Genomic DNA, 21,867 nt, shown 5'->3' with positions numbered 1-21,867 from the left:
ACATTGGTGTTGAGCAGGGTAAGGGTGATTAGGTTTTAATGGGATGGTAACGGGCGTTTGATTGGTTGCCAGGGAAGGAGTGGAGGTGTCCCATACTTGTGGGTTAAGGTGGGGGGATACGAGAGGAAGACGCGAAGGAGGCTTTGGGTTGGGAAGAAGGGTGGCAATGAGATGTGGCTGTAGTCCAGGAGTAATCAGGGAAGCAGATAATTTGGTTAAAATGTCTCAGCCTAATAAGGGAACTGGGCAGGTAGGGATAACTAAAAAAGAGTGCATAAAAGAATGTTGTCCAAGTTGACACCAGAGTTGGGGAGTTTTAAGGGGTTTGAGGCTTGCCGTCAATACCCACTACAGTTATGGAGGCAAGGGAAACAGGCCCTTGAAAAGAAGGTCATGTGGAGTGGGTAGCCCCTGTATAGATTAGACAGGGGACGGACTTACCCTGCACTGTAAGAGTTATCCAGAGCTCGGCGTCCGTGATGGTCCAGGGGGCTTCCAAGGCGATCAGGCAGTGTCAGTCTTCAGCTGCTAAGCCGAGGAGATCTGGGAAGGAGTTGGCTAAGGAATGTTGGGTTTGGGCTTCAGGGGCGTTAGGAGCAGTGTCGATGTGAGTCAGACCATCCAACCTCCAGTGGGATCCACACAGGGCACCGCTTAGGAGGAATCCCGGGCTGCGGGCATTCTGAGACCCAGTGGCCAGGCTTTTGGCATTTGAAGTAAGGTCCACGAAGATGTTTTGAAGGAGCCCCTGGGAGCTGTGGCTTGGATGTTCTGAAGTTCTTGTATGCTGAAGACGTGGTTATGGGTTGTCTTACAGCAGAGGCAAGTAGCTGTAACTCAGAAATGCATTGCTGTCTGGCTACCTCCTCTCTTATTATTATACACCTTGAAGGTGAGGTTGATTAATTCCTGTTGTGGGGTTTGAGGGCCAGATTCCAATTTTTGAAGCTTTTTCTAATGTCAGGAGCTGACTGGGTGATAAAATGCATATTAAGAATAAAGCGGCCTTCTGGCCCCTCTGGGTCTAGGGCAGTAAAGCGTCTAAGGGTTGCTGCTAAGCGGGCCATTAACTGGGCTGGGTTTTTATATTTTATGAAAAAGAGCCTAAATGCTAACTGACTTGGGAGAGGTCGGATAAAGAAAAAAGGAGCCTTAACCTTGACTATGCCTTTAGTTCCAGCCACCTCTTTAAGAGGAAATTGTTGGGCAGGTGGGGGAGGGCTAGTCACGGAACAAAACTGTAAGCCAGACTGGGTGTGAGGAGGGGAGGTGATAAAAAGATTACAGGGTTGGGGAGCAGAGGCTGAGGAAGAATTGGGACCTGGCTCAGCCTGGTGAGGAGCAGCCTAGGGAAAAGAGGAGAGGTCAGATGAGTCCGTAGAAAGGAAGGATTCAAAGGACTCAGAGCTTGGGGTGGAGACTGAAAGAACAGACAGGAGAGAAAGAAGAAAGATTTAGGATGAGTCACATTGGGAGCAGAGACTAGGGAGGGACCCGTGTGTAAAATAATGCCTGGATGTCAGACACCTCAGACCATTTGCCCATTTTTCAACAAAAATTATCTAGATCTTGTAGGATAGACAAATCGAAAGTGCCATTCTCTGGCCACTTGGAACTACTGTCGAGTTTATATTGGGGCCAAGCACTATTGCCAAAGAAAATAAGGCATTTAAGTTTTAGGTCAGATGTGAGTTGAAGAGGTTTTAAGTTCTTGAGAACACAGATAAGGGAGAAGAAGGGGGAATGGAGGGAGGAAGCTTGCCCATAGTGAAGGAGGTGAGTTTAAAGAGAAGGGTAGAGACACGGAGAAGGGGTTGGATGAGCAGCCAAGCAGACGTCCCCGCAGTTCACTGGCCACCAAGGGAATGTGAGTGACCAAGGCAGGCGTCACTGCGATGATCAGACACCAATGGAATGTGGGTGAATAATCAGGCAGGTGTCCCCACAGTGATTAAACACCAAGGGAAGGCTGTCTTCCTGAGACCGTGACCGGCGCTGGAGTTTTGGGTCCATGGATGAAATGTGTCTCTTTTGTCTCTACTAGACAGGAAAAAGAACTGGAATTGGAAGGACAGGGAGATTGAAGCGTAGTGAGAGAGGAAGATTGAAGGGTAGCGAGAGAGGCTGGAGAGGAGTGAAAAGACCGCTTACTCGATTTGAAATTGATGAGATGTTCCTTGGACTGGTTGATCTGAGGACCTGAGGTCATAGGTGGATCTCCTCACAGAATGAGGGCGAGGACAGGGGACTGGTCTCCCGAAGGAGTCCCTCTGACCCGGTCTTTGGCACCAAATGTCACGCGCGTCCATGTCAAGAGAGTGCAACAGGCTTCGTGTGAGCAACAAGGCTGTTCATTTCACCTGGGTGCAGGTGGGCTGAGTCCAAAAAAGGAGTCAGCAAAGGGCGGTGGGATTATCATTACTTCTTATAGGTTTGGGATAGGCATACAAAGTACCTTCTTATGGGCAGGGGGAGAATATTACAAAGTACCTTCTCTTAAGGGCAGGGGAGAATATATTTATCAGTTAGGGTGTGGCAGGAACAAATCACAATGGTGGAATGTCATGAGTTAAGGCTATTTTCACTTCTTTTGTGGATCTTCAGTTGCTTCAGGCCATCTGGATGTATACATGCAGGTTACAGGGGATGTGATGGCTTAGCTTGGGCTCAGAGGCCTGACAAAGATCTCCTATTTGTTTGGTCTACAGGCTGAGATTACCTCTGGGGTTGCAGAGAAGAAGGGTTGTAGCTGGGTCGCAAGGGTGCTGTGGGGTCTGCCTTTGATGACTGTGTTACCAGAGATTTGGACAGTCATGGATTCTTTCTGGGCCATGGAAAGATTAAATATCCTTGAGGACATTAATCTATATGGCAGGCAGTAGGGTAGGGTGTGAAGTTTTTCTGCATATGATGGGCCAAATACCAGGTGTATGAATGGGTTTGGCTTCTGCTGACTACCTGGGAACAGTTTTCAGAGTCTCTGTGTGGGTCCTTAGAGTGTGTACAACTGGCCACGGACTGTGGCTGTGAGGGCTAGAACTGAGTCACAGGGCTGCTTCAGGGAGCACAGCTGAGGCCAAGATATATAGGCCTGTCTCCAGGATTATGGCTGGGTGGTTCCCTGCAGATCTCTTGATGGGAAGGACCACTTGTGGACTGTAACTGAGAGGAATCTGAGAAAGGTTGCAGAACTGCTTCATAATCTTCAGTAAGAACAAGCTCGGTGTGCCATTTCCTTGTCTGTAGCCATGTCTATGGGCCTTTGAGTTGGCCACCTGGGTGAGGACCTCATTTTTCTAAATAACCCTCCTTGATCTCTGGCTCCACAACTCTTACCATAGGCAAGCATGTTTCTACTTCTATTTCCTAGTTTACTACTTAAAATATTGTATAAAAGTGGAATCATGGGCCGAGCGCTGTGGCTCATGCCTGTAATCCCAGCACTTTGGGAGGCCAAGGTAGGCAGATCACGAGGTCAGGAGATCGAGACCATCCTGGCTAACAAGGTGAAACCCCGTCTCAACTAAAAATACAAAAAATTAGTCGGGTGTGGTGGCGGGCACCTGTAGTCCCGCTACTTGGGAGGCTGAGGCAGGAGAATGGTGTGAACCCGGGAGGCGGAGCTTGCAGTGAGCCAAGATCGAGCCACTGCACTCCAGCCTGGGGGACAGAGCGAGACTCCGTCTCAAAAAAAAAAACAAAAAGTGGAATCATACACTGTCACTTTGTTGGTATCGTATTCCACTTAGAATAATGGCTTTAAGATTTATTCTTATTGTAGCATCTGAGAAGATATTTTTGTTGGAGGCTAAACAATATTTTATTGTATATATAAACCACATCTTTTAAAATCATCCATGGATGGGTTTTTTTTCACTTTTGTAAATGATATGGTTTGGATCTGTGTTTGCATTCAAATCTCATGTCAAATTGCCATCCTTAGTGTTGGAGGTGGGCTTGGTGGGAGGTGGTTGGGTCATAGGGTTGGCTTCTGATGAATGGTTTAGCTTCGCCCCTTTGGTACTGTCTTTGCCATAGCGAGTGAGTTCTTCTGAGATCTCATTTTTCAAAAGTATATGACACCTCTTCTCTCACTCTCTCACTCCTGCTCCCACCGTGTAAGATGATTCACTGTCCCTTTGCTTTCTGCTATGTTTGGAAGCTTTTTGAGGTCTCCCCAGAAGCAGAAGCGGCTGTGCTTTCTGTACAGGCTGTAAAACCATGACCCAATTAAACCTCTTTTTTAAAATAAATTCGCCGGGCGCAGTAGCTCACGCCTGTAATCCCAGCACTTTGGGAGGCCGAGGTGGGCGGATCACAAGGTCAGGAGATCGAGACCATCCTGGCTGGTGAAACCCCGTCTCTACTAAAAGTACAAAAAGAAAATTAGCTGGGCATGGTGGCAGGCGCCTGTAGTCCCAGCTACTCAGGAGGCTGAGGTAGGAGAATGGTGTGAACCCGGGAGGCGGAGCTTGCAGTGAACCAAGATCGCACCACTGCACTCTAGCCTGGTGGCCTGTGCCTGTAATCCCAGCTACTCGGGAGGCCAAGGCATGAGAACTGCGTGAACCCAGGAGGCAGAGGTTACAGTGAGCTGAGATCGTGCCACTGCACTCCAGACTGGGTGACAGAGCAAGACTCTATCTCAAAAAAAAAAAAAAAAAAAAACTTGCTGAGACCAAGGTCATAATCTTACTGTATTTTCTTTTAGAGATTGTATAGGTATAATTCTGACATTTAAATATTTAACTCATTTAAGACAGTTTTTGTATATGGTTCAGAGGAAGGACCCAATCTCAGTTTTTCCCATGTGGATACAGAGTTTTCCAACACCATTTATTGAAGAGACTTTCTTGTTGTACAGTCATAGCAACCTTGTTGAAAATCATTTGAGCATATACACAAACATGGTTTGGTTTTAACTTCTGGGTTCTGTTCCATCACTATTTGTCTTCTTGCAAATACCACACTGTTTTTATTTATGTAGCTTTGTAATCTGTTCTAAACAAAGGAAGCATTGTGCCTCTAACTTTGTTCTCGTTTTCTAAGATGTTCGGCCTATCAGTGGTCCTTTGATATTTCATGTAAATGTAAGAATTTTAAAAAAGATTTCTTTAAAAAGTATCACTTGGCGCTGGGAGCAGTGACTCTTGCCTGTAATCCCAGCAGTTTGGAAGGCCGAGGCAGGTGGATCACAAGGCCAGGAGTTCAAGACCAGCCTGGCCAAATGGTGAAACCCTGTCTCTACTAAAAATACAAAAATTAGCTGAGTGTGGGCACCTGTAACCCCAGCTACTTGGGAGGCTGAAGCACAGGGAATTGCTTGAACCCGGGAGGTGGAGGTTGCAGTAAGCCAAGATTGCGCCACTGCCCTTCACCCTGGGCAACAGAGCGAGACTTTGTCTTAAAAAAAAAAGTATCAAGTATCATTTGGATTTTTACCAGGATTACAATGAGTTTGAATATCACTATGGGTAGTATTGTTATTTAAAAATATTAAATCTTCTGACACAAAGAATAGTATGTTGAAGAGTCTGTTAAGTTTCACAAATTTTTGAATTTGGCAATTTTGCTTCTGCTGTTGATATCTTGTTTTATTTCATGTGGTATGAAAGGATGCATTGTGTAATTCAATATTTAATGTGCACCAGGCTTAATACCTTGATGACAAAATAATCTGCACAAAAAACCCTCAATTGACACAAGTTTACCTATATAACAATCCTGCACATATACCCAGATCTTAAAATAAAGTTCTAAAAAATAAGACTTATCACGTGCCTGTAGTCCACCTACTAGGGAAGCTGAGGCGGGAGAATGGCGTGAACCCAGGAGGCAGAGCTTGCAGTGAGCCCAGATCACGCCACTGCACTCCAACTTGGGCGACAGAGCGAGACTCCTTCTAAAAAAAGAGTTATTTTGTGTTCTAACAGGTTGTCTGTGAAACAACAACTACTCATTTTCTTCTCCAATTAGCCCCGGACACAGTTTAGTTTACTTTCTGTTTCTAGGAGTTTAACTACTTTAGGTATCTTGCATAATTGGAAGTATATAGTTTTTTTTGTGTGTGTGCCTGGCTTCTTGCACATAGTCTTTAAAATGTATCCTTATTGGGGAGCTAACAAAATTTTCTGCTTTTAAGAAGCTAAATAATATTTAATTATTTATACATTACAAATTGTCTTTATTCATTTATTAAGAAAACTTGGTTCTTTCCACATACTTGCTTTTGTAGATGATGCTACAATGAATATGGATGTGTAAATTACTCTTCATTTGATAATATATACAAGGGATTATTTATGTGCTCTATTCTGTTTCACTGGTATTGTCTTTTTTGATGCAGTTATAAAGTATTTCAATAACTATAACTTTATAATAGGTTTCTAAAATCAGGATATATGATGCTTCTGATGTTGTTCCTCTTTTTGACAATTTTTGAGCACTTCTGGCCTCCTTAGTTCTCATATAACTCTAGGATTGCTTCTTATAGTAATGCAAAAATGCATAGCTGCTGTCATCCAAAGTATACCACCTTTTTCTTCAGCACTCTGTGTCAGGGGAACCCATCTTTGACAGCCCCCCAAAAACCAAACATGTGGACACATATTCTACATTTCTCTTTCTCTCCTAAGAAGCATAGAGTTGGGAGTTTCTCCTTGTTTTCACCGTACTGTATTGGGAGGAGGTAAGGGTGTTCTAGCATGTGTAATAACATTTTTCTTCTCTTCTACATGTTTTTGGCATTTTGCTAAAGTGAAGTAGTACATATTCTTAACTAGGTTTTGGAATTCCCACAAAGGCAATGTAATCAATATGGGTGCTGAGGTCATATATCTATGAAGAAATGAGGAACAGTGGTTTCTGTTCTTGCAATTTAAATTGATGTTTTTATTTATTACTTTAATTTTTAATTTTTGTGAGTACACAGTAGGTATATATCTATGGGTTACATGAGATTTTTAATGTAGGCAAGAAATGCATAAAAATCACATCAAGGTATAGGTACTCATTATCTCAAGTATTTGTCCTTTGTTTTACAAACAATCTGATTTCATTCTTTTAGTTATTTGAAAATGTACAATTAACTATAGTTACTTGTGTAGTTACAGTTGTGTAGTTACTTGTGTAGTATAGTTATAGTGACTATAGTCACTCTGTTGTATTAGCAACTACTAAATCTTACTCTAATTTTTTTTGAAACCATTAATTTTCCTCACTTCCTCCCAGGTCTGTAGTATACTCTCCAGCCTCTGGTAACAATCCTTCTTTTAGTTTCATGAAATTAATTTAACTTTTAGTTCCAGCAAATGCGTGAGAACATGAAGAGTTAACCTTTATACGCCTGGATTGTATCTGTAAACATAACCTCTAGTTCCATACATGTTGTTGCAAATGACAGGATCTTATTCTTTATGATGGAAAAATATTCCATTGTGTATATGTACCCATTTGCTTTATCCATTCACGTGTTGATAGGCACTTAGGTTGCTTCTAAATCTTGTATAATGTGAACACTGCTGCAATAAAAATGGAGGTACAAATATCTCTCTGAAGTCCTGATTTCTTTTCTTTTATGTACCTACTTAGGAGTGGGGTTGCTGGATAATACAGTAGCTCTATTTTGCATTTTTTGAGGAACCTCTAAATTGTTCTCCATAGCAGTTGTACTAATTTACATTCCCACCAAGAGAGCACTAGAGTTCACTTTTCTCCACATCCTCATCAGCATTTGTTATTGCCTGACTTGGATAAAAGCCACTGTAATTGGAGTAGGATAATATCTCATTGTCATTTTGATTTGCATTTCTCTGAAGATAAATGATCTTGAGCACCTTGTCGTGTCTTTTTGTCATTTGTATGACCTTTTGAGAAATGTCTATTCAAATTTTTGCCCATTTATAATCAGATTATTCAATTTTATCCTATAGAGCTGTGTGTGCGCTTTATGTATTCTCGTTATTTTTTTTTTCTAATGGGCAGTTTACACATTTTCTCTCGTTTTATGTGTTGTCTCTTTGTTAATTGTTTCATTTGCTTGTTAGAAGCTCTTTAACTTGATAGGATTCCATTAGTTCATTTTTGCTTTGGTTGCCTGTGCTTGTCGGGTATTATTCAAGACAACTTTGCCCAGTTTAATTTCCTGTAGAGCTTCAGCAATGTTTTCTTGTAGGAGTTTCATAGTTTGAGATCTTAGATTTGCCTCTAATCCATTTTGATTTAATTTTTTTTATATGACAAGAGATGGGGTCTAGTTTCATTCTTCTGAATATGGATATTCAGTTTTTGTAGCACAATTTATTGAAGACTTTTTTCCCCAGTATATATTTTTGACACCTTTGTCAGACATAAGTTTGTAGATATATGGATATGCCTCTGCATTCTCTCTGCTGTTTCACTGATCAGTTTCATGCTGTTTTAATTACTGTAGCTCTGTAGTATCATTTAAAGTCAAATACTATGATTCCTCCCGTTTCATTTTTCTTAACAATGGCTTTGGCTATTCTGATTCTTTTATGGTTCTGTGTACACTGTAGGATTGTTTTTTCTATTTCTGACAAGAATGTCATTGATGTTTTTCTAGAGGTTGTATTAAATCTGTAGATTGCTTTGGGTAGTATGGACATTTAAAAAATGTTGATTCTTCCTATTCATGAACATAAAATATTATTCAGTTTTTTGTCTTTTTAAATTTCTTGCATCAGTGTTTTATAGTACTCATTGTAGAGACTTTTCATTTCTTTAATTTCTAGGTATTTACTTTTAATTTGTGGCTATTGGAAATGGGATTACTTTTGATTTCTTTTTTACATTGTTCACTGTTAGCATGTAGAAACACTACTAATTTTTTAAATCTTACATCTTCACTAAATTCATCAATTCTAGTCATATTTTAGTGAATTTGGTTTTTCCAAATATAAGACCACATCATCTGCAAACAAAGATAATTTGGCGTCTTCCTTTCCAATTTGGATGGCCTTTATTGTTTTCTCTTGTCTCATTGCTCTAGCTAGCGCTTCTAGTACTATGCTGAATAACAGTGGTACAAGTGTGCATTCTTTGTGCCTCTTCTTTTGTCTTCTTCAGATACAGACACCTTATCAGCATGATTTGGGGTTTAGGTTCCCAACTTTACAAGGTAATTTGTCCTCAGCCATCCTGTTGTCCTTTCCTGGTCCTAGGCTTCAGAACTGTCTGGGGAAGATCCCAGATGCCCACAGTAGCCATGTGTCTTGGAGTATTTAGGGTATAAGTTACTGCATCATCTCCTCATAGTGGATGGCCTGAGGTGTGGGGTAAACCCTCTCAGGAGCAGCTGGGTTCCCTGGTGCTCAGAGCACTCTTGTGGTTTACACTATTCAAAAAGCCATATCCTTGTGGCATTAAGATTTTCTTTCTCCCAGTCCAGTTTCCATTTTTTGGAGACACATTGCTGTTCAGCCAGTGGAATTCTGATATTGAGGGGAAAGGCAGAAGTAATTTCTACCATCTGGATTTTTTCAGAATTGTGAAGGGAGAAAAAGATAGTATCCCCAAAGACAATTAAAGTCCATTCTAGCAAGATGGTGCATGGACCTGCATACATAGACACACACACAAAACACTCCAGGCACACATGGGGATGCAGTGCACAGGCTCTTGGGAGGGTGGTCATTGAGTACTTCAGTGAGAAGGATGAAGGTGGGAGGATGTACATCACACGACAGACAGCCCGACTTGACACTTGAGTCAGACATATCATTATTCCAGCCAGTACTGCTACTCGTTGGGTTTGTCATCTTGAAAAAAATGTTTACTTATTTCAACTTCCATTTTATTAACTGTACAATGCATTCTATTGGTAGAGCTTGAAAGATAGGAGAATATTCTCAAAGAAGCATAAAAATGTAAATTTTTAAAATGTCTGATGATATATTTGTTAAAAATTCTTTCATTTTTCCCTTGACATGTGTAATAAGTTTTTCAGATCTGTGTATTTTGGGGGTGGTTTCAAACGGAACCTCAGGGCTTAGTTATGGGAATATTACTAAGTTAAAAAAAAGTAGGAAACATTTCTTTTCCTCTATGGCTGCAGAGAACTGAATACATTTTTAGAAGAAATTTTGGTAGATAAATTGGTGATTTAGAGATATGCCAATATATCGGTTTTTCTTTTCTGCATGGTGGGGAATTTGTAATAATGAATAAGTCTGCTCTTTATGCTGTTATCTGGGTGTCTGAATTTAATGTTAAATTGTATGGAATAGGACTTGACATTCCTGGTTAATGTTCACCTATTTGTTATTAAGGAAATAATACCTAAATTATTATTGTCTGAAATTGATACATATTTTGGCTTTTCGTGTTGAAGTATAAAATGTAAGTGCCTTACAATCTCCTTTCCTCCTATAAACATAAGCAATGAGTTTGAGGAATTTTGTTGGATTATTTAAACACTGAGTTCTTTTATATAAAACTAAGTGAATAATCTTGACTGGAAATCAGAGACCTAAGCCTGTTAACTGCAGGGTAAGGCCAATCTTGACCCTGCCAAAGGAGGTCATCAGTAGTCCAGTAGTTTCTTCCTGGGAACCTTTTCTGCAGGTGTCCTAGCCTGGCTGAAAGTAGACGTGAAAGGAGCCTTTATACTGAGATGCTACAGAGCCCTGGAAAGCTGAGGATCCACAGGCAGATGCAGTGAGATTTGGGATGGGAGGAGGGTGGTGATGTCCTCTGAGAGGGAGTAATTGTTATTGTCTTCGGGCTGTTTCTAGATACAATCAAATAAATTCTGATGTAGGTAAGAAGTGACTTTATTTTAAGGAGAATTGCAATGGAAAAAACACCAAGCACAAGATCTGCAAGCATCTCCAAAATGAGACAGATAAGGGCGATTTTTCATATGGAGGAGCAATCAAGATTAGAAAGAAGATGGGAAGGAGAGGGCAGAATGGAGAACAGCAAAATCAGATTCAAGATTAGAGAATGTTTCACCCTGAAGTCAGCCTGTTCTTGGCAGGGACATCAAGAGGGTTGTATGCTCACTTAGACTGAAGGTGGAGCATAGTCCAGGGGTCTGGGGGAAGGAGAGAGACTTGGGCAGTTAGGTTAACAAGTACTCTGTTCTGAATACTGAGGACAAAATTATTTAATTGTTTATGAGGGAAAAATGAGAACGCAGAGTCTGTAAATTTGTGATAACTAAAGAGGGAGTATCATCAAAGTCATAATGAAAAGGGTATTTCTTTGCAGTAAGCTTTTCTTGCAGAACACAAAGGAATTGAGAGATGTTAGTCATAACTACCATGATTCACGGCCCACCTCATGTTTCTCCTGCTTTCCTTTGTCCTATACATTTTTTTCTCTTGGCTTTTACTGAGTTGTATCCAATATAATAACCTGGTAAACATAGGTAAAGTGTTTTTGCCAAGTTCTGTGAGTAGTTTTATCAAATCCTTTAACTTGAGGGAGGGAGTTATGGAAGCCCATAATTTATAGACAGTTCCTTAGAAGTATAGATGGGTCCCTGGGGCTTGTGACTGGCACGTGAAGTGGAAGCAGTATTGTGGGACTGAGCCCTGAGCCGGTGGGGTCTATGCTGACCCTGGTGTTTTCAGAATTGAGCTGTTGGACACCCAGTTTGTGTTAGAGGATTGGTTGGTGTTCAGCAAACTCCATATATTTGGTGTTAGAATAAAGATATGGCCGGGCGCGGTGGCTCATGCCTGTTATCCCAGCACTTTGAGAGGCCGAGGCGGGTGGATCAGGAGGTCAGGAGATCGAGACCATCCTGGCTAACACAATGAAACCCCGTCTCTACTAAAAATACAAAAAATTAGCTGGGCGTGGTGGTGGGTGCCTGTAGTCCCAGCTACACGGGAGGCTGAGGCAGGAGAATGGCATGAATCCAGGAGGCAGACTGTGCAGTGAGCCAGGATTGCGCCACTGCACTCCAGCCTGGGTGACAGAGCAAGTCTCAGACTCAAATATATATATATATATATATTAGGCTGGGTACAGTGGCTCATGCCTGTAAACCTAGCACTTTGGGAGGCCAAGGAGGGCAGATTGCTTGAGCTCAGGAGTTCAACACCAGCCTGGGCAAATGGTGAAATCCCATCTCTGCCAAAAATCCAAAAAAATCAGTTGGGCACGGTGGCACACACCTGTATTCCCAGCTACCTGGGGGTGTGCTGAGGCAGGAGGATCACTTGAACCCTGGGTGGTCGATGCTGCCAAGAGCCAAGATCACACCACTGCATTCCAACCTGTGTGACAAAGTGAGACCCTTTCTCAAAAAAATTAAGATATCATAGCAGCCTTGGTTGGGAGACACTGGGTCTGTTGTAGAATGGAGAGGATTTTTTGTTTTGTTGTTGTTGTTTACACACAAGCTGTCACACAGTGAATTGTCCTGTGATTCTAGGTCTCCTCCAGGGGCCGAAGGGGACTGAGGACTTCAAGGGAAAGAGTTCTGAGGGCAGACTTTTCTCTCCACCCTGCTGCTACAATGTGATTTCTGCACATTCACACACATGCATGCTAAGCAGTGGTACGGCCATGCTTCTCTCATGACAAAGCTTCACTCAGGAATTGTGCTGAGAACACCTCTGCTTCTAGAGTTTCCCAATAATAGGACACGTAAGTGTCCAGAAGATTCATGGCTTTTTACCTCCCAGATCTTGAATCTGCACCAGTAACCTCTTTCCTGCAGTAGCCTAGGCTTCTGGATCACCTGACCATTTTATCTCCCTGCACGCACACATTTATAAGTCAGAGCTGTCCTGCCTGGGCCAGCATCTGTAGCACTCCCAAGTTTATGTAGCCTCCCAAGTTTATGCAGTTCTCCTGCCTCAGCCTCTCGAGTAGCTGGGACTACAGGCACCTGCCACCACACCCGGCTGATTTTTGGTATTTTTACTAGAGACAGATTTTCACCATGTTAGCCACGATAGTCTCAATCTCCTGACCTTGTGATCCGCCTGCCTCAGCCTCCCAAGGTGCTGGGATTACAGGAGTGAGCCACCACGCCCGGCCCTATTACTGCCATTTTCTTATTGTTTTCTGACTATTTAGTTTCTGTTTTTTAATTCTTTCATGCTGTCTTCCCTGGCGTTTTCTTGAATTTTTGTTTGTTTTTGTTGTTTTATGCCTTCTCTTCCTTTTGTATTTACCCACTACAGTTGTTTTTTTTTTGTTTGTTTGTTTTTTTGTAATTTCCAAGAAACTTATGTAAAACATTTCATAGTTATAAAATCTAGCTTCAGATAACAAATTAACTTTTTGTTTTGTACAGATAGGGTCTGGCATTGTTACCCAGTTCAGATAGGCTCTTGCTTTGTTACCCAGGCTGTAGTGCAGTGATGCATTCATAGCTCAGTGCAGACTCAACTTCCCCAGGTCCAAGCAATCCTCCTATCTCAGCCTCCCAAGTAGCTGGGACTACAAGAACATGCTGCCATGTCTGGCTATTTTTTTACTATTTTTTGTAGAGATAGGGTTTTGCCATGTTGCTTAGGCTGGTCTTGAACTCCTGGGCTCAAGCAATCCACCTGCCTTGGCCTCCCCAAATGCTAGGATTACAGGCATGAGCCATCAGGCTCAGCTGCTGCTTGTTTAAAAAGAAAAAACAGCTTTCTGAGACCTTTAATTTTAGTTATGTACTTATTTAAGAGACAGGGTCCTGCCATATTGACCAGACTGGTTTTGAACTCCTGGCCTCAAGCAAAAGTTAGCTTCTATATACTGAAAAATTAAACAGTCTTACTCCCTTCAACACAGTATTTATGTCACACTCTACATCTTTTTATATCGTATACCCATTAACAATTTATTGAAGCTATATTTAATAATTTTTTTCTTGTAGCTTTTACACCAGCATTAAAAGTGATTTCTGACCATAATTACAGTTTTATAGCCTTCTAAATTTGACCAGGTGTATATGATTTTCAATAATAGTTATATTTTTGTTGTAAGTTAGGATTCCATTACAACTTGAAAAATTCTCATTAACATTTTTTGTAAGTCAGGTCTAGTGATGAAAAATTTCCTCAACTTTTTTTAAATCTGAGATTTTGATTGATACATCATTTCTAAAGAACAGCTTTGTCAGGGATAGTCTTCTTAATTGTCAAGGTTTTTTCTTTTTCTCTCTTCATTTGCACTTCAAATATATGGTTTCACTTCCATGTGGCTTGCATGGTTTTTGTTGGGCAGTCTGCTGATAACCTTATAGGAGTTCCCTTGTATGTGAAGAATCTCTTTCTCTTGCTTCTTTTAAGAATCTCTCCTTGTCTTTGAATTTTGGCTTAATTATAATGTGTTATGGACAATTTTTGTTAGATTCTTCTTGCTATAGACATTTTGAGCTTTTTAATTTAATATCCATATTTCTTCCAAGATTGGGAAAAATTTAAGATATTATATCTTTAAAGAATTTAAAAAAATTTTTCTCTCTCATGAACCTCCTAAAATATGTACATTCTTACTGTTTATTATGCAGTATGGGGCCCAAATGCTTTATTCTTACATTCTTTTTTAAAATTCTAATTAGAAACTTTCAAATGACTTACTTTTATGTTTGCTTTTTTTTTTTTTTACCCCCCTGTGTAACGAAGTCTCCTGTTAAAGCTTTCTCTTTAATATTTTAGATCTCCTATTGTGTACTTCAGCTCCAGCATATCTATTTGGTTCTCTTTTAATAGGTTCTCTTTCTTTATTATAATTGTGATTTTGTTCATACATTGTTGTAAAAAAATTTAGTAATGTGTGACTTTTTGCATCTCATTGAGATTCTTTAAGATAATTATTTGAATTTTTTTTTAGATCTGTGTTTTATTGTAAGTGGTTACTGGAGCATTTTTAATTTCCTTTGGTGATGTTATGTTTGCCTGATCCTTCATGATCTGTGATACCTTGTTTTGATGTCCCTGTATCTGAAGGAGTAAATACCTCTTTCAGTCATTATAGATTAGTTTGGGGAGGTAAATATTTTCTCCTATTGGATCTCTGTGCTGATGAGATTGCAGTAAGGTGCATTGGATCTGGATCACAGTGAAGTTCATGCTTGGTAGACCTGTTATTAGGGCATCAGGCCGTTGTGGATTCTATTTTCTGGGAAGACTGAACTTTCTTCAGGATCTTGATCAATAAGACTGGTGCTGGGGAAAAAAAGTCTCCAGTTATATATGCAGATGACAGAGCTGATACAATCCATGTGAGCAGGCGTGGCTTCTGCTGTGTGGCTCTTGCTGGGTTTTTGGAAATCCTCTAACCCCGTCATTGGACAGGTTCCTAGATGAGCAGTACTGACCCTTGATCACAGCTGAGAGGGTGTGGAACTGATTCATAGGGCTGCTTCGGCATACACAGCTGAGACCAAAGTCTTCAGGTTTGTTTCTGGGTTCATGGCATTTCTCCCTCTAGGTTCCTGGGTGAACAGGACTCTTCCCAGACTTTAGCTGACAGGGACTGGAGGTAGGTTTTAGGACTGCTTCAAGATTCACAGTGGGAATAAAGTCAGCCAGCATGCCTAGAGGGGCACATATAGTGTGCTTTTTGGCAGGTCCCAGGTTAGGAAAAACTGTTTCTGGACTTTGGTTTTATGGACTTGGAGCCAGATTATAGTGCCACATCAAGATCCACCATTAAATAAATGTTGGCAAGCCTACATCCAGGGGCACAGATGGATGTTTCTGTCTGTGGGTTCCTGCATGTGCAAGATTTCTTCCACACCATGATAGATGTGTGCAAGGGGCTAATTCAGAGATCACAGAGAGGATCAACATCTGAAGTCCTTTCACCTGAGACACAGGACACTTGGTGTCTTGGCAGATGGTGCTAGTGGCATAAACAAAACCAAATGGTCTACAGCTGTATTTACAGTGAGAATTAGTCATATTTTATTTTGTAGCTGGGACTGTGATGGGCAAGCATGCCACTCAAGCAAGGTCATGCCCTCTCAATACAGCCCTCCTCAGTCTTGGGTTTACACCCTTTGACATGGATTCCAAAGTTCCCATAAAGTTTCTTTTGCCAGGGCATAACTGCTCCTTTTTTTTGAGATGGGATCTCATTCTTGTCACCCAGGCTGGCATGCAGTGGGGCCATCTTAGCTCATTGCAACCTCCGCCTCCCAGGCTCAAGCAATTCCCCTGCCTCAGCCTCTCGAGTAACTGGGATTACAGGTGCCCACCACCATGCCCAGCCAATTTTTGTATTTTTAGTGTTGATGGAGTTTCACCATATTGGCCAAGCTGGTCTCGAACTCCTGACCTCAGGTGTTCCGCCCGCCTCAGCCTCCCAAAGTGCTGTGATCACAGGCGTGAGCCACCATACCTGGCTTGCCACATTTTTTTAAGTCTATCAAAGTTTTATTTCTAAGAAATACATTTGCATATAACCCAAATATAACAACTCTGGTATTACATCAATACAGCTATAACATTAATGCAGCAATTATATAACACAAAAGTGTTATAATGACCTGGGAAATGTTCATGAATTGTGAGGTGAAAAGATGTAGAAAATGACTGCCTACTGATGCTACCTTTGAAAAAGGACCCATAAAAAATACATTGAATATAAGTTGGCTAAATAAAGTATTAACTGTGGTACTTTCTTACAGATTATGGTTATCTTCTTCCATATAATTTCAATATGTACTAATATTCACATGTATTTATTTTATAATCAGAATATGTCATTATAATTAAATGTTATGTTGTACCATTTCATCAGATCTTCTTATAGTCACATTAAATTATAATGTGTCACATTAAATTATAATCACATTAAATTATATTATATCACATTAAATTATAATCTGAGTAACTAATGTTTAAAAATAGCTGATACATTTGAAATTTAGGCTAAAAAATTTTTTTATTTGTAAAATGTGCTCAGTGTTAACTATTGATAATAACCAAAAACCAACCTAATATTATATGATTTTTAAAATTATTTTTAAGCACAAAATAGACCCATGTTGGGGATGAATAACATGTCTGATTTTGTTAATTTTGTCTACTACTTTTCCCTGTATTTCCTTGTTTCCTTCATCCTAAAATTTTTAAAAATGAAAACTTTAATCATTATTGAATGTTTAAACTACTGAATTTTTTTTTTTTTTTTTTTTTGTTAACTGAAGTAAAAGGAAACATTCTTGTAGAATTATGGAAACAATGTAGTAGGACTTAAAATTGAATGTTAGGAGGTTCTTCGTTTTAAGAGGCTTCCTGTGGGAGAAGTTTCCATCAAACTGCTGTACTTCTATCATCAACATTTCCCAGCGCCTGCTCTGTACGGAGTTCTAAGAATACCTGCTCCAAGGTGCCCTGAGAGAGGCTGTATTCCTCCACATTGAAGGTCTGTTTCACTGCCTCTACTTTGAAAAAGGCCTGAGACAGGGTGGACATCCTCCACAGGTAACTTATAGGCCATTAAAGAGGAACGTCTTTCCTGCTGAGCAGCCTGTGGGAAAAGCTTCAAAATCTCTGTGTGGAGAGCTTCCACCTGAGTAGGTTTTTTCATTTTTTTATTTCTAGTAAAAATCTTTACCAAACTTGTTTTTCAGATGTTGAATGGAACCAATACAACCTAGCGTTCCTGACACCATGATGGCCACACACAGCCTTAGCCTCTGACATGTAATGGGTGGTCAAGAGGGCGCCCCTCTCCTTGTTTTTAACGGTAGCCTGAAGTATCTGCCACATTTGCTGCTGCCCCTCGGGGTACATCCTGGTGAACAGCTCATCTAGAAGCACCACTGATGGGTTCCCCAGGATGCTCAGCACAAAGCATAGCTTTCTCTTTTATCTCTCTGATAGAGTTTTCACGGGAGCCTTAAGTTGCTCCTGGAGCTTAAGAGCTTCCACCAATCATGAAATACTAAGAGCAGCATATTCTTTGCCCAGTCCTTTCACAGCTGCATACAACTCCAGGTGCTCTTTCATTGTAAGCTTGGGCCACAGTGAGTTCTTCTGAGGGCAGTACCCCAAGAACTTGAGGCTGTTGTCATGCTGTTGCTTTACTGATGCTCTGTTGCCTTGTAACACCACCGCTTCTGCAGTTGGCTTTGTGAACCCAGTTGTCATTTTAATGGAAGTACTTTTACCAGATCCACTGTGTCCTACTCATCCCAAAACTTCACCTTTTTAACACAAAAGGAAACATTTCTGATGGCTATTTTCTTCTTTCTTGTTGAAAAGCAACTTTTCTTTGCCTCATAATATTCCTTGTGTAAACAGCTTGCAGTTATGACTGGCTCCTCCTCCAAGTTTGGAGTAGTGAGTGCATTTGCTGCTTGGACTCTTTCAGCTTGAACATCTTCTTCTTCAGGCTCTTCTGGATAGGGATGAGTTTCTCTACGTCGTGGAGAGACTCTGAAAACTGGGTCTTTATTCATTATTTCAATTTCATACTTCATGTCCAGACACCTTATGACAAAAAGGAAAATAACACTCTGAAGGTATGGTATTAAGGTTGTTAAAAGAATGGTTTTATTGACTTCATTTATTCTATTGTCCAGACTGTCCAAGTTTCTCATATACATAAAGTTGAGCTGGATCAATAACATGACATATCCCAGCAAAGTGAAGGAAGGTATGAAAATCATGCACAAAATTAAGTTGGGTTTTTCATACTTAGTTGATACCGGAATTGTGAATACACATATTAAGACAATAAAAAAGCCAAAAGACCAAAAGCCATTATTTTTTCACCACTTGCGAAAGATGAATGAAAGCACATACGTGAGGAATATAAGAGAAGCCGCACAACGAATTATGCATACCGCCAAAACAAACATGAGTTCCCATGGAAGCTGGAATCCCAGAAATACGAAGTAGTAAATTAAATGTATTGAAAGGAGAATCAAGGAGTATAATGGAATGTCCACCAGAGCCTGTCCACACCAGTATCCTGAAGGCCAGAGGCTGAAATCCATAACTGGGACTCAACTTTATTTTTTTTATAATCACTGATACTGCTTATGCTGATATAAGGAGAAATGCAGTTTGTGATCAACAACAAAAATATGGACCCATCTATAAAACCAAGTTCTAGCACTATGTCATCACGAGAAAATGAGGTGCTCTTCATTTGAATAAGCTCCGTGAAGTTAAAAATTTCAATAAGGGCTTTGGTAACAATTCTTTTTTTTTTTTGTTAACTGAAGTAAAAGGAAACATTCTTGTAGAATTATGGAAACAATGTAGTAGGACTTAAAATTGAATGTTAGGAGGTTCTTCGTTTTAAGAGGCTTCCTGTGGGAGAAGTTTCCATCAAACTGCTGTACTTCTATCATCAACATTTCCCAGCGCCTGCTCTGTACGGAGTTCTAAGAATACCTGCTCCAAGGTGCCCTGAGAGAGGCTGTATTCCTCCACATTGAAGGTCTGTTTCACTGCCTCTACTTTGAAAAAGGCCTGAGACAGAGGGTGGACATCCTCCACAGGTAACTTATAGGCCATTAAAGAGGAACGTCTTTCCTGCTGAGCAGCCTGTGGGAAAAGCTTCAAAATCTCTGTGTGGAGAGCTTCCACCTGAGTAGGTTTTTTCATTTTTTTATTTCTAGTAAAAATCTTTACCAAACTTGTTTTTCAGATGTTGAATGGAACCAATACAACCTAGCGTTCCTGACACCATGATGGCCACACACAGCCTTAGCCTCTGACATGTAATGGGTGGTCAAGAGGGCGCCCCTCTCCTTGTTTTTAACGGTAGCCTGAAGTATCTGCCACATTTGCTGCTGCCCCTCGGGGTACATCCTGGTGAACAGCTCATCTAGAAGCACCACTGATGGGTTCCCCAGGATGCTCAGCACAAAGCATAGCTTTCTCTTTTATCTCTCTGATAGAGTTTTCACGGGAGCCTTAAGTTGCTCCTGGAGCTTAAGAGCTTCCACCAATCATGAAATACTAAGAGCAGCATATTCTTTGCCCAGTCCTTTCACAGCTGCATACAACTCCAGGTGCTCTTTCATTGTAAGCTTGGGCCACAGTGAGTTCTTCTGAGGGCAGTACCCCAAGAACTTGAGGCTGTTGTCATGCTGTTGCTTTACTGATGCTCTGTTGCCTTGTAACACCACCGCTTCTGCAGTTGGCTTTGTGAACCCAGTTGTCATTTTAATGGAAGTACTTTTACCAGATCCACTGTGTCCTACTCATCCCAAAACTTCACCTTTTTAACACAAAAGGAAACATTTCTGATGGCTATTTTCTTCTTTCTTGTTGAAAAGCAACTTTTCTTTGCCTCATAATATTCCTTGTGTAAACAGCTTGCAGTTATGACTGGCTCCTCCTCCAAGTTTGGAGTAGTGAGTGCATTTGCTGCTTGGACTCTTTCAGCTTGAACATCTTCTTCTTCAGGCTCTTCTGGATAGGGATGAGTTTCTCTACGTCGTGGAGAGACTCTGAAAACTGGGTCTTTATTCATTATTTCAATTTCATACTTCATGTCCAGACACCTTATGACAAAAAGGAAAATAACACTCTGAAGGTATGGTATTAAGGTTGTTAAAAGAATGGTTTTATTGACTTCATTTATTCTATTGTCCAGACTGTCCAAGTTTCTCATATACATAAAGTTGAGCTGGATCAATAACATGACATATCCCAGCAAAGTGAAGGAAGGTATGAAAATCATGCACAAAATTAAGTTGGGTTTTTCATACTTAGTTGATACCGGAATTGTGAATACACATATTAAGACAATAAAAAAGCCAAAAGACCAAAAGCCATTATTTTTTCACCACTTGCGAAAGATGAATGAAAGCACATACGTGAGGAATATAAGAGAAGCCGCACAACGAATTATGCATACCGCCAAAACAAACATGAGTTCCCATGGAAGCTGGAATCCCAGAAATACGAAGTAGTAAATTAAATGTATTGAAAGGAGAATCAAGGAGTATAATGGAATGTCCACCAGAGCCTGTCCACACCAGTATCCTGAAGGCCAGAGGCTGAAATCCATAACTGGGATTCAACTTTATTTTTTTTATAATCACTGATACTGCTTATGCTGATATAAGGAGAAATGCAGTTTGTGATCAACAACAAAAATATGGACCCATCTATAAAACCAAGTTCCAGCACTATGTCATCACGAGAAAATGAGGTGCTCTTCATTTGAATAAGCTCCGTGAAGTTAAAAATTTCAATAAGGGCTTTGGTAACAATTCCCATAAGAATAGGAAAACAATTCAATGTCTTGGTATTACATGCAACTGAAAATCTAATCCTTCTGGTTATCAGACACTATGATGCCTCCATTGTAGGAGTGATCATCTGAGCCATTTCTGTTTCTGAAGTCATCCATTTCCAAAACTATATTCTGACGCTTCGGTGAATGCACGAAGTCTTCAATATTTGATCCTGGAGCAAAGATGAATAGAAAGCCAAGCGAAATATAGGGGTAGAGGAAGCAGTGGGAACAACCCTGTGGGCACTCTCAGCCCCCAGTGAAGCCATTTTCTCGCCACATTTTTTTATAACTGTAGAAGATGTGGGTAGAGAACCTTCTATTCTACCATCTTGCTGTGTCATTCCCCTTGTATATTTTACTTTCTGATATGTTCTATGTCAAATATTTTTTATTTTGAATTCAAAATGTCTGAAATAAAATGCTCAAATTTTCCAATTGTAGAATAAATGTATTGAAATGCCTCATTCTCATCAGAGCATTTTATTGAGTTTTCTTTTACTGCTGTACTTTGAATGCCAAAGATTCAAAATGCCAGCTCTTTGTATGTACACACAGTTGAAAACTGTATTTATAAGATTGTCTTTGATACATCTATATTAGATTCAATATTTTGTAGGTCAGAATTTTTTATTCTAGTTTTCAACTCCATTTTAGTGGTTTTTAATCTTCAAATTTTATTTT

General features: G+C 40.4%; 1 protein-coding gene and 2 pseudogenes across 3 annotated transcripts in view; all 3 read right to left on the bottom strand.

Annotated features, from left to right (window-relative positions):
* Positions 1-16,790: 16,790 nt before the first annotated feature.
* LOC105532688 lies at positions 16,791-18,854 on the bottom strand (annotated as a pseudogene). The gene has a single exon (XR_001005032.1). The product of XR_001005032.1 is annotated as an ATP-binding cassette sub-family A member 10 pseudogene (transcript).
* Positions 18,855-19,141: 287 nt separating this feature from the next.
* Positions 19,142-20,884, bottom strand: LOC105532690 (annotated as a pseudogene). The gene has a single exon (XR_001005033.1). The product of XR_001005033.1 is annotated as an ATP-binding cassette sub-family A member 10 pseudogene (transcript).
* Positions 20,885-21,216: 332 nt separating this feature from the next.
* The window catches only part of LOC105532703 (zinc finger protein 141-like), a 50,493-nt gene continuing 49,842 nt past the window's right edge, over positions 21,217-21,867 (bottom strand). Inside the window, exon 4 of the mRNA XM_011970930.1 lies at positions 21,217-21,356. Coding sequence (XP_011826320.1) covers positions 21,217-21,356 — 140 coding nt within the window. The remainder of the gene's footprint in view (positions 21,357-21,867) is intronic.

Source organism: Mandrillus leucophaeus, unplaced genomic scaffold (assembly GCF_000951045.1).
Source record: "Mandrillus leucophaeus isolate KB7577 unplaced genomic scaffold, Mleu.le_1.0 Scaffold98, whole genome shotgun sequence".
NCBI lineage: Eukaryota > Metazoa > Chordata > Mammalia > Primates > Cercopithecidae > Mandrillus > Mandrillus leucophaeus.
The sequence above is the reverse complement of the archived record's forward strand: the minus strand, read 5'-3'. Positions and strand labels throughout refer to the sequence as shown.